At 44.4% G+C, this 15,169-nt stretch overlaps 1 protein-coding gene across 1 annotated transcript; it reads right to left on the reverse strand.

Moving 5' to 3' along the window:
• Positions 1–5,986: 5,986 nt before the first annotated feature.
• On the reverse strand, positions 5,987–14,841 carry slc40a1 (solute carrier family 40 member 1). Its single transcript, XM_047370861.1, has 8 exons — positions 14,490–14,841; positions 14,331–14,398; positions 13,449–13,608; positions 13,178–13,293; positions 10,719–10,845; positions 10,239–10,478; positions 9,277–9,912; positions 5,987–8,692 (listed from the first exon to the last, which is right to left on the reverse strand). The coding sequence occupies exons 1-8, from the start codon at positions 14,524–14,526 to the stop codon at positions 8,376–8,378; spliced, it is 1,701 nt and encodes a 566-aa protein (XP_047226817.1). The 5' UTR covers positions 14,527–14,841; the 3' UTR covers positions 5,987–8,375.
• Between the last annotated feature and the right edge of the window lie 328 nt (positions 14,842–15,169).

Raw genomic sequence — 15,169 nt, forward strand, 5'->3', positions numbered from 1 at the left:
TTAAACATATTTCACTTAACTACTAAGCTACAGCAAACAGTCATCCCTAAAACTACCAAGAAAAATGAAGGAATAAAGTAACTAATGAACTATGTACACATAAAGAAACAAGAGAACCAATAAATTTGATACAATGACATGACAGTTCACAACGGCAGCTCTCAGTAGCAGCTGGTGTAGCTCATGCTGCATCAGCATGCATGAGGTATGCAGAGCTGCAGTTCCTCAAGCTGTGGAGGGAAAACAGCTTCAATTAGAGAAGCCGGTTTATCTGCGGACTTCTTGCTCAGATTCCTTTTCTGCAGAACCTCAGAAAGAAAGGTTTTTTTCTGATGCTTTTAAATCCTTCCTTTTCACCTTAAATCATCCAGCTGTGGTCTATATAAAGTGGAACCTTGATGCTTTGGTCTGAACTCCTTGTTCTTGTAGCTCCTCGGGCTCCTCTTTGACCTGTTCTGAGAGCAACTTGTTTTGGTGCCGTCTCTTTAAATGTTGCCGAGACACTTCACACCCCGCCTCCCTACAGGTCAAAGGGCACTGAACTTTAACCTGGTCTGCCATTTTTGTAGTTTGATAACAGTTACCTAGTGGTGCAGAAACAAGACAAAACGATGAAAACTGTTTATGTAATAATAATATTAAAACCTGCAGTCTGGTTCTGTCCTCCAGGAGCTAAAAGCAGCACACAGCGCTAACATGCTACTGGTATCAGAACCACGGCCAGGACGTCACAACAACACAATAAATTCATGTCTAAAATAAAGTTTGTGGTCATTTTAATGTTATTTGCAGCTTACTGCTTTGCTGTGGGTTTCCATAAACAGAAGGAACTGACCGCTTAATCAGATGAAATCTTTCAGGAACTCCTTGATACTCGAGGAGGTTGATGAAGAACTCGTCCTTGAAGAGCTTCATGCAGACGAAGATGAATTTCCCCACTGATGTGGGAACATTTCCATGAAAAATAAGATTTAGCCAGGAACTTCAAAGAGGTTCTGATGCTGGAGGACGGGGTCATGAATTGTGTGGGTTAATACACCCAACAACCGAACTGAACATATCCTCAAAGGCATACTGGAGCTTTGACTACAAAATCACAGCGGGGAAAAAAAAGACGGATATGTGAAATTGATCAGCCAGAAGTCCATGACCTTATTTAGCTGATCAGCAGCGAATACTGAGACGTAACAGTTGGAAAACGTAACAGATGATAGAGAAAACTGAACGCACTGAAAAATACGACCCAAACAGAATATAAAGATATCTCTGCAGCACCTTGGTGAGAATAAACTAAACTTTTCTGCCCTCCTACAAACTCCAAGTACACAACAACGTGTATTGAAAGGCTAAAAAACTGGATTTGGCATGATGTTATTTATGATTTTAGCCTTTTTAAAACAAGATTGTGCTAAAGCATCAGTAGTTAACTTTTAGTAAAATGAATCTTGTTAAAACTGTCACTATGTGCTGACAGAAAATGAGGCAGATTATCTGTGAAAAAAATCAAGCTCCTCAGGCTCCTCCCAGTGGTCCTACTGCCATTTGCAGAAATTCACTGCTCCGGGTCAGTACCAACCAATCAGAACCAGGAGGAATGTCTTAGCAGTGTCAATCACACTCTTGTATGTACACGTAGTGACAGTTTTAACAAATAATCAAAAAACATATTTGAACAAAAGTAACCCACTGCAGCTTTAATTACCTATTTTTTTTAGCATAAACGCTGGATTCACTAACAGCAGATCATTACCTAACTTTGTCGTCCTCGGTCGGCGGGACTCAAACACCAGAGCGTAGACAACTTTGGATCCAAGGATTCTTGGAAGTAGTAGTCTGATTCCCTGCCAGCAAGTTTCAAAGACCTCCAGCTGATCTGCGCTGCCTATGTTAGCTGCTAGGCTGTTGGATAGTGAACGTTGTGTAGCTTGGAGAACAGTTTTCTTCAGAGATTCCATGACATCATGGGATTCTAGCTCGTACTCGTCGTCTTCCGCTTTATCCGGGACCGGGTCGCGGGGGCAGCAGACTCAGCAGAGACGCCCAGACGTCCCTGTCCCCAGACACCTCCTCCAGTTCCTCCGGGGGGAGCCCAAGGCGTTCCCAGGCCAGCCGAGAGACATAGTCCCTCCAGCGTGTCCTGGGCCGTCCCCTGGACCTCCTCCCGGTGGGACGTGCCTGGAACACCTCCCGAGGAAGGCGTCCAGGAGGCATCCGGTATAGATGCCCGAGCCACCTCAACTGGCTCCTCTCGATGTGGAGGAGCAGCGGCTCTACTCCGAGCTCCTCCTGGATGGCCGAGCTCCTCACCCTATCTCTAAGGGAGTGCCCGGCCACCCTACGGAGGAAGCTCATTTCAGCCGCTTGTATCCGCACGTCCCGGGGCAGCAGGACTAGTGGGAGAGAAGCTCCTAGTGGTTTCTGGATTATAATTCAGTCTAAAAGTTCACGCGTACCATTGTGCTGGTTCTGTTTAGGAAGTTAAAAGGCATTCCCAGACCAGAGGAACTATGAAACCCCTTCCTCGAGTTCTTGGTCTGCCTCTGGGTCTCCTGAGAAATTCCAACAGATAAGACACCAGGACGCATCTTGATCAGATGAACCATCTCGGCTGACTCCTTTCATTGTGGAGGAGCAGCAGCTCTTCTCCTCTGATTAGGGAGGGCCTCACCTTGGCTTTAAGGCAGAGCCAATAGACCCTGCGGAGGAAGCTCAGAATCTGGTTCTTTTGGTCATGATCTGTATCTCATGTCCATAGGTAAGAGTCAGAATGTGGATGAACTGGAGCTGCAGACGAAGCCCTGATCCACCTTCCACTCTGCTCTGAACACATGAACATACTTGAAGTCCTTGGCTTAAGGCAAGAGTGTCACCCCCAGCTCAGAGGGAGCAGTCCACCTTTATCCCCCTGAGATCCTGTCCATAAACTCCGCCAAGAGGTTCAGTGACATGAAGCAATACCGGCGGAGTCCAACATCAAGTTTGTGGCGAGAATAAGGATGCAACTGATACGACTCAGAGACAGGACCGACCAAAAAGGCAACCTCATGCTCTCACAGTACCCCCCACAGTGGTAAACCTTCTCCAGACCCACACAACATATGTAGCTTGGACCCATTTCACATAAGACCAGAACTCCATAGGCGTTGTCCTGGTTTTCATTTAACCAAATATGTTTCTGCACTAACCGTCTGTTGAGACTCTAGAAATGTTTGGAAAATGCATAAAAAGTTTCCAAGTTTTGCCACATTTGTTCAGAAGAAGATGCACAGATTAAAATCACCCTGAAGGTGCTTCTGCACCCGGCTCAGGGTCCGGTTGCTCTTCTGGCCTCAACAAAGCTGCACTTTCTCAAACTTCCCTAAACTTTAGGTCTCTTTGGAAAACAACTCGTCTTCTGCAAAACTTGAGACAATATCTGTATCTGTACAGTAACACTGAGCATAGACTGACCTATGTACTCTGGCAACATATAGGCTCCAACCACCTGACCGTTCCTATCAGCAGCCTTATTGAAGGGTGAAATGATTCTCCTGAAGGTTCTAGATCGGTCCAAACAAGTCTTCAGCCATCTCCAGTTTTACTTTTCTAACAGGAAATGTGACATTTTATTTCTCAAACACTTCTTTATGTTTCACATAAAGAAGAACATATCTCCTGCATTAACACTTATCTCCAGTTCCTGCCTGTAGATAATGAGCTTTCACTGCTGTCAGCAAGTATGTTGAGCATGATGAAGGTCATGAGTCATTATCCCTGAACGGATGTTTGACAGGTTCTTATATCCAGCACAAACAGTAAGTTCCTTTAAGTTACTGCAGATTCTGCAGATGGCATGAAGGTGGGGTTTTATGGACCTCATTTAGCAGGTTAAAGGTTAAAGGTAATGACAAGACCACTAAACAAACACTGAACCAGTATGGGTGACTGGAAGGGTTGAAGGAGAACACCTTTTCTCTCTAAAAACAAGATGGCAGCAGGACTTGAGTTGCAAAGCTGCATCTGGATGTAGGGCAAGACGTCTGGGACAATGTCCTCTGGACACATAAGATGAGACATTAAGTATATATATTTATATTTAATGTTTGTATGCTGCTTGAAATTCATTGTTTGTGCACACAATCCCGGCCAATAAGGCTGATTATGATTCAGAGACCTGTGCAGAAATTTCTGAAGACCTGAAGCAACGTGGGAAATACGGGTGGGTCAAAGTTCTTCCACAATGATATCAGATTCTGATAAAGTCAGACAGGCGAGAGCTACCGATATGAAGGTGGACCAGATGTCCTTTTTATCTGACTGGACACAAACTTCAAGGGATTTTATTTGGTTTTTATGTGACACACACAAAGTAGTGAAATATGTTTCAACATTTTTACAAATATAAATCTGAAAACTGGAACTAGCCCCCTTTACTCTAATACCTCTAAATGAAATCCAGCTCAACCAATTCCCTTCAGAACTCAGTCAGTACCAGAGTCCAGCTGTGTGTAATTTAATCTGAGTCTTACTGCTGATGTTCTGTTTCTGGCCTCAGAGGTTCCTCAGAGAACATTAGAGAACAACCAGCATCATGAAGACCAAGGCATGGGCTTCCACCTAAACTGACAGGCTGGGAAAGGAGAGCGTTAATCAGAGAAGCAGCTAAGAGGTAACTGGAGGAGCTGCAGAGATCCACAGCTGAGCTGTGAGGATCTGTCCAGTGGACGACTAAATCTGTCTTCTATGGAAAGGAGTGGTGAGAAGAAAGCCACTGTAGAAAGACGCTAGAAGCAGTCCTGTTTGCAGTTTATCAAAAGACATGTAGGAGACACAGCAAACATGTGGAAGAAGAAGCTCTGAACAGAGGAGACCAGAACAGAACCATCTGGCATATATGGAAAATTCTGTTTGGAAAAAGAAATGATTCTGTACATAACTGTGAACCCACAATCCCCACGTCAAAACATGGTGGTAGCAGCATCATGCTGTGGGGAAGCTTTTCTTCAGCAGAAACATAGAAGCTGCTCAGAGTTGATGGGAAGATAGATGGAGCTAAATCCAGGACAATCCTAGAGGAACATCTGTTAGAGGCTGCAGAAGACCCGAGACTGGGGTGGAGGTTCACCTTCCCGCAGGAGAACCACCCTGAACATACAGCCTGAGATACAATGAGATGGTTTAGATCAAAGCACCTTCATGTGTTAGAATGGCCTAGTCAAAGTTCAGACCTAAATCAAACTGAGAATCTGTGGCAAGACTTGCAAACTGATGTTGACAGATGTTCTCCATCCAATCTGACTAAACTTAAGATGTTTACAAAGAACAACGGAGAAGATTTTCAGTCTGTAGATGTTTAAAGCTGGTGGAGACCAACCCCAAAAGATCTGCAGCCCAGAAACAAATTCTCCTGTTTCAGTTTTCTCTTTTTATTCCATCTTTTCTTCTACCTGGAACTTTGACCGTTCGTCTGAGGCCTAAACTCTCGCTGTGTTCCTGATGTAAAACGCTGCTCCCATCTCAGTTACCTGCTCATCAGAAAAACCAGGAATCACCATAGCAACGAGTGACTCAGCGTTTTCTTGTTGCTGATGTTAATCCATCATTGGGCTGGCAGATGGAGGGAGGCCAGCGTGTTAAACCTTCGGTCAGACGTTAAAATGGCGACTCTTTCATCACGAGTTCTTTTCATAAGAATCTCAGTAATTTCAGACATTGAGTTTTCAAATAAAAACGTTTTAAAACTTTTAAAGGTTTGGAAAGAACGGGTAGTTTTAACATGACAACAAATGATCAGAACAAGCAGTTTTTGTTGTATGGGAAGTTTTCTTGTCTAGGACTGAGCTCCTCCTCTGCCACTAGGATCGAGTAAATCCAGGCCAGTCTCTGTCTCCGGGCCCGGCCTTGAGGTCCAGTTTCGGCAATCTGACGCCGAACGCCAACTCCTGGGAGGATAGTAGCTGCTGTGGTATGGGACCCTTACATAGACTCACTGAAGACTCAACACAGCCAGGTTTTTAATCTGGACTTTATTTCAGAACCTCATGCATCACAAGCAGAACCACATCCTCATTATCTACTGGAGTGTGATTTTTACACAGAAACAAATCTGATTCCTTTATGATTTCACGCTCTTAACTAGAAAACTACAATACTGTATGTTTATACACGAACACACACACACATGGTTATGGTCATCAGATTAGAGCAGGTGTATTTAGATTAAATGTAATAAAAGCACAAATTAGCACATAAACAAATGACAAGATATAAAAAAACTGTTAAAAACATCAGTTCACGCTCTAGTTCTCTACATTAAGTCTATTCTGACTCAAAGCTAATGCTAATATACAGTTAATGGCCATGGGTGGTATTCCTGACTCGGACTCGCTGAGAGGTTGCATTAGAAAGTGACTTGGACTGAAGACTCCCTCAGTTCTGCTCCATCGACTCGGTTTCCAGGCCAAGTCTTACGACTGTGACCCGGGCTGCGTTCTGAGGCGGGCTACGTGCGGACATCCAGACGTAGCCTGTGAACATGTGCGTTGAACAGCTGTTTCCGATAAGGCGTTGAGACGGAGGAAGGAAGCAGATAAAGCTACATGAATCTCTCACGGCGGAGCTATAAACGTTTGTATAGAACATTAAAATTAAGAGAACCACACTTTTCAGAGTAAAGAGTCACTTTTGGGATTAATCTGGTCAGTAGCTTAAATTGACTGTTATTGTCCAGAACCATAAATGATCAGGAGTATTCTGGCAAAGCCGGAGAGTTAACTAAAAAAAGACCCGGTTCATTCCTGAATTCTTCACATCTTCCCTCCAAAGAGCCAGACTTTGCTGTCATCTTTTAAACTGGTCCTGATCAACAGTTCTCCAGACTTTCTAAGCTTTTTGGAGGTTTTTCTTTGGACTTTGGCTGCTTCTTTACAACTGAAGAAGGAATTTAGCTCTGGCAAAGGATTATAAACTGGACACATGTAGGTATGGCTCTCAGATTCTGTCAGCTCTTCTTCTGGTCTTCTGCCAGAAATTCCTTTTAGGCTGGGGACCTCCTTCTCCAAATGTTTTTAAGCCCATCATGCTAGTAGAAAATGATCAGGTACTGGACTGAAAACAAGCAGCCAAAGTCAAAAGTAAAACACCTTCAGAAAGTCTGGAGTTCTCTTGCTGAAGACGACCTATTCCAAAGTCCGGCACCTTGGATGCAAAACATAAGAAATTGTGTCTCTGTTTAGGGATTTGCAAGCACCGGCCAAACTTTGACTTAATGCTTAAAGCTCAGAGCGACAGGAATGAAACTCAGTGTGTTAGCAGGTAAATGTTGCTGACTGAGACCTTTTGAATTGGAGGAACTGGTGCTCACAGCGGATCACGTTCTCCTGGTGAACATGTGGTGGCTAAGTGTTTTCATATGTGCCTTCTTGGGGGTTTCCACCGCAGTTCTCTCTCAGACGACGCGTGACTGAGGGTGGATTGGGGTTAGAGGGCGGGGCTTCAACTTTGTGCAAAAAGAACAAAAATCTGAACGAGTGTCTGATGATTAGCTGAGTGTAATAACAGACGTCAATCACTTAAAGTGCCTGAGTAATGACAATCACAACAGAAATGACTAAGAACTTAAACATTAACTACCTGAAGAGATGATTTTCTTTCTCTATAATCTGACAAAGACGTTTTCAGAGTAACTTGGGTTGTCCTGCCACCAGCAGGTGTGGAGACATACTGCAAGACTCAGACAGAGAACTGGTTTCCCTCACTTCCTTTTACACCAGAAAGCACAGAGACTTTGGTAACTAAGATCTATTATTGCGGTGCATGAGTTCTGGTTTGTTTGGTGAGAAACCACAATACTGATGATAAAGTTTGCATAAAAACTGTCTGCACGCCATGAATAAATAGTTCGACCCTTATCGCCATTAAAGAGAGCAGTGATGTGTTTGGTTAAATAAGAGGCGTCCTCCCTGACCCTGGCAAGGAGACGCAGCACCGGTGAGAGGCAATATGATCCATCACCTGCTTCCCTGACCGTCCTCTCTCTCACCTGACACCTTTTATGGCTCAATCCGGTCAAAGGGGAGAAGATCTTACTGGGCTGCAGAGCCCCGGTTCTTTGATGGAGTCCCTTAAAGCCAGGAGGAGACGGATCCTCGACGAGACTTCATGAACGTGTTAATAAGCGAAGGCAGAAGCTCTTGAAGGGGCCCTGACTTATCTAAAGTTACACTACAAGTTAGTTTTCTGTGACTATAACCCGTGTACTCCCTCTGCTACAGCTGCGTTAATGACCGTGGGCAGCATCAGGATCCTAACAGCTACAAGTGTTCATATTAGTTGGATAAATAAGCCATAGGGCAGGTCCGGCTGGGACCCGGGACAGAGTCTCTGTAATGTGGTTTCTACACAGTGGTCGGAAGTGAGGGACTGTCGTCCATCTCCACCTTCTGCTCCGCCGAGCAGCACAGGAACAGGCGGCTGCCCAGGCTCTTGAAGGCGAATCGGAAGTACATGATGTGACCCATGGCCACGAAGGACACGGAGATAATGACGAGGAGCCCGAAGGCCTCTGGGTTAGGGGCCAGAATCACCATAATGAAGTGCAGCAGGTCTAAGAGGTAGTTCATGGAGTTCTGGACACCGTTGATCACGCCTCGCTCGGACTCCATCACATTTTCCTGGATGAGCTGGGTCACTGTAAGATCAAAGGACCACAGACCTGTGGGCAGATGGAGGATCAACAGTTACATCTAATCTGCTTTAAGGCCTCATTAAAGACTATTTCAGAAACTTCAGTGGCTCTTTCTGGAATCAGGGAACATTATTGGCATCAAAGGTTGCAAATATGGTTTTGGCATCCGGGGATGATGTGTAGGATTCCAATCAGTGACCCTGCTTGAGTTATGTTAGGAAGTCGTGTCTGTAGACTTGTATCGTGTCAAGAGGTGAACATGCAAACGCAGCACACACTAAATCCACTCAGATCTAATTTCCTGTGGAACATCAGCCAGATTATAAATCAGTGACTGTTTGCTTCCGTTCGAACAGCAAGACTTGAAACAATAAATCTGAAGTTCTTTCCAAGTTTTTCTTTGGACTTTGACTGATTTTTCTGGTCCAACTAATGATCCCATATTCAGGCACTATAAGACCAGACTGAAAATAAGACCAAAAAGAGTCCAAAGATAAACTGATCAAGACCACTTCAAAAGATTAAATCTAGCTGCTTAAAAGGAAAAGGTGAAGAAATGAAGGCAGGATTAGGAATTTTGCTTTACTGTCAGGAAACAGGAATTAACTCACCAACTCTGGCAGCGATGACCCCAGCAAACAGCAGACTGACAGACATGTAGGACTGTAAAGGCGGCAGCTCCTGGGCCGGTGGAGCAGTGGTGGCGTTTCTGCTCAGAGCGTCGGTGAGGCTGTGGTCGGCCACCGGAAGGGTCTGCTCCCCCATCAGGTGGGTGTAGAGGTCGTGGAAGGGCGACACGCTCAGGTCGAAGGGGCTTCCCGGAGCAAAGACGGAGAAGACGCACAGCAGGAGGCAGGAGAGCTGGGCCGCCCCGGATATGAAGCCCGTGCGGATCAGGCCGCACTTCTTGCGAACCCAAGTGAAGGCGACGGTGCCGCAGATGCCCGAGATGGCCGAGGCGCCCATCAGCAGGCTGAGGATGGAGCCGTTCAGGCCCTGCGTGTAGGCGTAGCCCGTGGTGATGCAGTCGAAGCCGAGCACTGTCATGTAGAGGAAGGCCAGGGACATGCCGGCGAAGAAGATGTTCTGGTTGTAGTAGGCCACCCAGCCGGCCTTGAAGGTGTGCAGCGGTTTGCTCACCTGGTCGCAGCAGCTGGGCTGTTTGGGAGAGTCGGAGGCATTTGTCACCGAGACTTCGTTCATCAGCGGCTGAGACGAGTCTTCAGGGATCTGATTGTTCTCACAATCTGTCAGGAAAAAGAGAATGTCTTCATACAGCGCTCCAAGGACCTGGAATAATCTCTGTTTTTATGTTTTCCTTCCAGGCAGCCAGAGTTTCATGTAATCTCTGAAGCTGTCATGAACATTAGTTTTCCAGGTTTTTCTTTGGAATCTTGGTTGCATTTTCAGCTTTCAACGGCTAATTGGGAATCACCTTGTTGGGTCAAACTGTGAGGGAATTTTCAGAGATAATAAACTAAAGAAATGGGAAAAAGACCTGGAGAACTAAGGAATTCTGGCTTGTTGGAGGCAAAGTACCAGGAAATGGGAGATGGATCAGGAATTTGTGTACCTCTCTGGGGGCTGAGCTGTTTGAGCTCCTGCTCCTTCTGTCCAGCCTTCACAGCCAGAGCTGGAGTCTTCTGGTACACCTTCCACAGCAGAGCGTACTCTACGCACATGGAGCAGAGGTTCCAGCCGGATATGAAGCCACAGCCGATGAAATGGGATCCGAAGGCCATGATCTGGCCTACTAACATAGGAGCCAGGATGTTGGTGAGCTGGTCGATGATCCGAACTGTGGCGTTCATGTCTGCGTGAGGAACGACATTCAGGTCAGTTTATTACTGTGTCACAACTTCAGTGGAGGTCAGTGAGTTCACTGCACTGTGGAAGGAAATCTCTTAAACAGCTTAGAACAATCAGGTGGAAGCAGCAGGGATATAAACGATGGAAAATGAGAGCGAGTCAGCAGCGGGGGTCCAAAGTCTCCTCCTCAGGAGATAAGGCATCATCTGAAGCCTACATGTCAAGAAGAACTGGAAACACTCACCTGCCAGCCTGCTGCTGTCCTGACCGGCCACCACCACCACCCAGTCCCGCTGGATGGTGATGGAGGTGGCTGTGCTGGCCAGGTTGGCAATGTTGGCGATGGTGATGACCAGAATGTAGCAGGTGGTCTGGAAGGAAAATAAACTGGTTATTATTTAGAATAAATTTCCCCAAAGGACAAACATTTACAGTGATTTTTATTATTCCTCTATGAGCCATATTGTCTGTGATCCTTGAACACAAGCTGCAGTTTATTTTGAAGCAGGTAAACCATCCAACCTGCATCAGTCTGCTGCTAAAAGCATCAAATGTTTCATGTCTCACTGCTGTTTTTAGTAAATGCATAAGAGGCTAAACATTTGTTGCTTTTATTAAAATCCCTACAGGGCACAACGTCCAGTAAAATCCCAGAATGTTCCAGAGTCAGCGATTCAGATAGTTGGGTCAATTTTGAGGCCATTTTCCAGATCTAAAGTAAGTAAAACTCTTCCTGTTGATTTAAAGGAAATGTTTGATGAATCACATAAATTTACATCAAGTTCTGGCTGCTTTAGGATCAACCTGGACCTGATACCATGAATATCCAACTGCTGGTAAGTTGAAGATAAGTCTGGACCACAGTAGGAAAACATGCACCTCTGATCATATCTTTTAATATTGTGATGATCTCGGCTGAGATTAACCCAGATGTTCCTCGCTCGTCTCTAGGTCTGTAAATTGGGCGATGTGTTATCCTATAAATTAAAGACGGTGGCACCATTTAAATCTCGCCTAGGGCGCCACATTGGTTTGGGCCGGCTCTGTTGGCCACTGAATTTAAACCATTGGTGAACGTCCACCCAACTGGCCAAATATATTAGAGATGAAGCCATCAGCCTGCAAAAGATAGGAAATGGAGATTTTTTGCTTGATTGCTCTGATCGGTGATCCGCAGGTTAAATACTGGAAAATCTGATTTTTTCCCCATTCAGTAAATGCAACAAAACTTCAACTTCCACACTTTTCATCCAATAAACTCAACCAACAGAATGAAATGTTATGTCCTTTTTATTGAACACAAATCAGTTAAAGTTTAGGTACATGCGCTTTGATGCACACATCTTTTAATCCATGCCAAATAACTCGTTGCACATTTTCTCTTTCATGTGTTACACTTGTGGAAAAAAAACTAAATCGGCGACTCGGGGCTCAAAGAAAACCGGAAATCGGTATCGGCCAGAAAAAGTATGTTCGGTGCATCTCTTAAAAAGATGTTTGCAAGCAGACTTTAAATGTTTGTCACTTGAAATATAAAATTGATATTGTGATAATGACTGCAATTCCATATATTTTGCAGCTCTACTGGAAGAAAATGGAATAAGTTTGGAAAAGCAAAGGTTTATTCTATCTTTTTTACACCCGGAAAATTGTAAAAGTACATCCCAAACTGGTAAGGATTGGGTAGAATTCCAGTTTAATGCCAGTCATAAAACTGAAGTTACATCCTGCTGTGTTTGAGTAAATATTTAAATGCTTGTGGATTTTCAGCTATCGGTGAAGCTTTCTACAGAACTTGTCACAATAACTCTTTATTTTTGTAGTTTATTAAAATCGTTCCTTTATGTATTTGATCTTTAGTACAGTAAATAAACTCTTGTTCAGAACCTAAAAGTTCTGCGAGTAAAACAAAGATTTTTGACAAAGAAATAACTTTTTATTAACTAAACCCAAAGGTTCTGCCCTCCGGTCAGGTTATGTAAACTCGACAGAATCAACAGACTCTTCGTTTGGGAAAGAAATCGATAACCGTCTGTGAATAATTACCTCTTTGCAGAAACATCATTTTTCAGGTCAGCTGCAGTCATTGCAACAGAACAAGCACAGCTGAACAACTCAACCAGCACATTCTGACATGTTGTAAAACAGGTTCACAGATCAGCTCCTTCTGATCGGCATAGCAACAGAAATCCCTCAGCGGGGCCGGATAAGGAGATGGATTTTCCTCCCAGCTCAAACTCCTTCTGTGTCACATGAACAACCTGCTGACTGGACAGCCTTCACCCAGGCGCTCTATCTCCAGTTTCACTGAGCTTTCTCCACCTCCACAAACACCAGCTGGTGCTCGAAAACTCTCTAACCCCCTCAGCCGACAGACAGGCCGCCTTTGTTTCAGCGCCGCTGTCCTGACTGAGGCGGACCTGCCGAGTCTGCAGTCCTGCAGTGCCAGCTAACCCGGAATCAGGTCCAAATCTTATATGCTCAATATGTGAGGACTGGGTGACATGGCTCCATTTTTCAGTTTCAAACCTGAGCTCTATTTAATTTCTAAGTTCATTAGTTTGCAGATAAAGATCTTCCAATCAGAAGGCTGCTCAGGCAGTCATGAATGACATTGATGTTGGAGCTTGTATCAGCAGATGAGGAAACCTCATCGGAGCGCAGCCACAGAGTATGAAGCAGTGCAGGGTCAAGGTCTCTTACCAGAATCCATCCATTGTAAAGCTCCACGAGTTGTCCTTTGAAATGGAAAACAAGCATCAGGAGGACGCCGCACAAGATCACACAGCTGTTCTGGACCAGCAGCGAGGTCTGGGCCACTGTGGAAACACCAGGACCAACATTAGGGACACAAATCTGACCAAACACAACATTAACTTCACAAGTGGTGGCTTTGACTGCCAAAAAGAGGCAGGAATGCTGTGCTCTGACAGCCCATCCCCCCCAAAGCAGCAGGATAAGCTGCTTGTTTTACCTTTGAGTCTGGGGTTTCTGTCCACCCAGTTCCCGATGTTGGCTCCCAGCAGGAGCACGGACCCGGCCACCACCAGTCCGTATACAGCTGTGAGGAGCAGACTGTTCCCGTAGAGCTCCACCAGGAAAACGGCCACAGCAAAGTTCCACATCCGATCACCCTGGAACATTTTTATAGATTCCCGTTTCAATAACTGGCTGGATTCTGTGTTCCTACTAGTTTTTCATTTTAAAATACAAACATTTCCAGATTTTTTCCTTCCAGGTTTATCATTTAGTTGTTGTTTTTTAATATAACTGGCTATAATATATAGCCATATATATATATATATATATTAGCTGCATGTTCCACAAATCTCAGAACATGTTGAAGCTGAATTTCTGTTCATCAGGGAGGTAAAGCCCTTCTTCTCCGGCTTCGCTCCATGTGAACATGTTTCCTCACATCTACACTAAGATTCTTTAAAGAACGGATCGTGTTCTACGGCACATCTCATTTTCTGCTTTGTTTGGCATATAAACCAGAACCAACACTGATCTAAGAGGGTCTAAGACCAAAACTATTGTGAAATATCTTGTCATGCTTTCTGTAAAGAAACAAACCCAAAGATAATTGGAAACTACATATACATCAGTTCAATTAATCTTTATTTTAATTAGTTTGATTGTTCTTTACTTTCAGGTAATATATTAAGAAATAAAGTCTGTAGCCCAGTTATCTTTTTTCCATACTTATCCAGATGCAGAGACTACATAGGAACTACATGGCTGCATGAACAGGTGAGCCATATAACCTAAATATTAGGTTTTTGTGTTATAAATGAGATTTTGTTGGATTGTTGCTGCATAAATACAAATAATAATGTCTGAGTTTAAGCCTTACCCATGTTGACAGTGCATGGCCCATGTAAATAAGAAACATGGCTGAAGTGAAGAAATCTCTGATGGATTCTGCAAAGATAATTTAATATTGTTATAACTCCTGGGTTATATTTTACAGCGATTATTATTATTTATTATTATGATCTAAAGAATATCCCACCGCAGCATCTCTTCTTCTTGGGTGCAGTAGTTTCCATTTTACAACGTTTTAAACAACCTTTTAACGTTAATTTTTCCTTCTTTTGTGCTGGTGACAGAGGTCAACCCCGGCTATCTCTGCATTCAACCGTCGGAGGCAAAAAAACAAAGGAAAACGCGACGTTTCTCTCCTTTTCTCCCTTCCGAACTTAGCTAACACTGTAGCTGAAGTTGGAAAGAAATGATCTTATGTTCTAACAGGCGGACCGGACCCAGAACCGACGGGAAAAATAACCGAAGGTAGGACGAGGCTTCTTCACAGTCCTTCTCCAACCGTCGTTCCGCTCCTTCAGCTGCTCTGTTTACGTCCCGCCGTCATTTATATATATATACACACGTTGTCACGTGACCGGGCCTCATCTACATAGGGACGCAAACAAACGCGGGGCACGCCCACCGCACGCGCTCAGAAACATGGAAAAGAAGGGGAAGAAAATGGCGGACCACACCTTCACAGTGAGGGTGTCAGTGGATCAAACCGGTTTTAATCATTTCTTGTCATGTTTCTTGAGGTTTTACCGCAGATGGCTCCATCATCAACATGTTTACGTCTATAAAGAGAATCCATTCTCTGTCAGGATCAGTCCCCGGATGGATAAATGAACGATTATTGCTAAGAGTTTCCAGGATGGAAATATATTT

Source organism: Girardinichthys multiradiatus, chromosome 7 (assembly GCF_021462225.1).
Source record: "Girardinichthys multiradiatus isolate DD_20200921_A chromosome 7, DD_fGirMul_XY1, whole genome shotgun sequence".
Lineage (NCBI taxonomy): Eukaryota > Metazoa > Chordata > Actinopteri > Cyprinodontiformes > Goodeidae > Girardinichthys > Girardinichthys multiradiatus.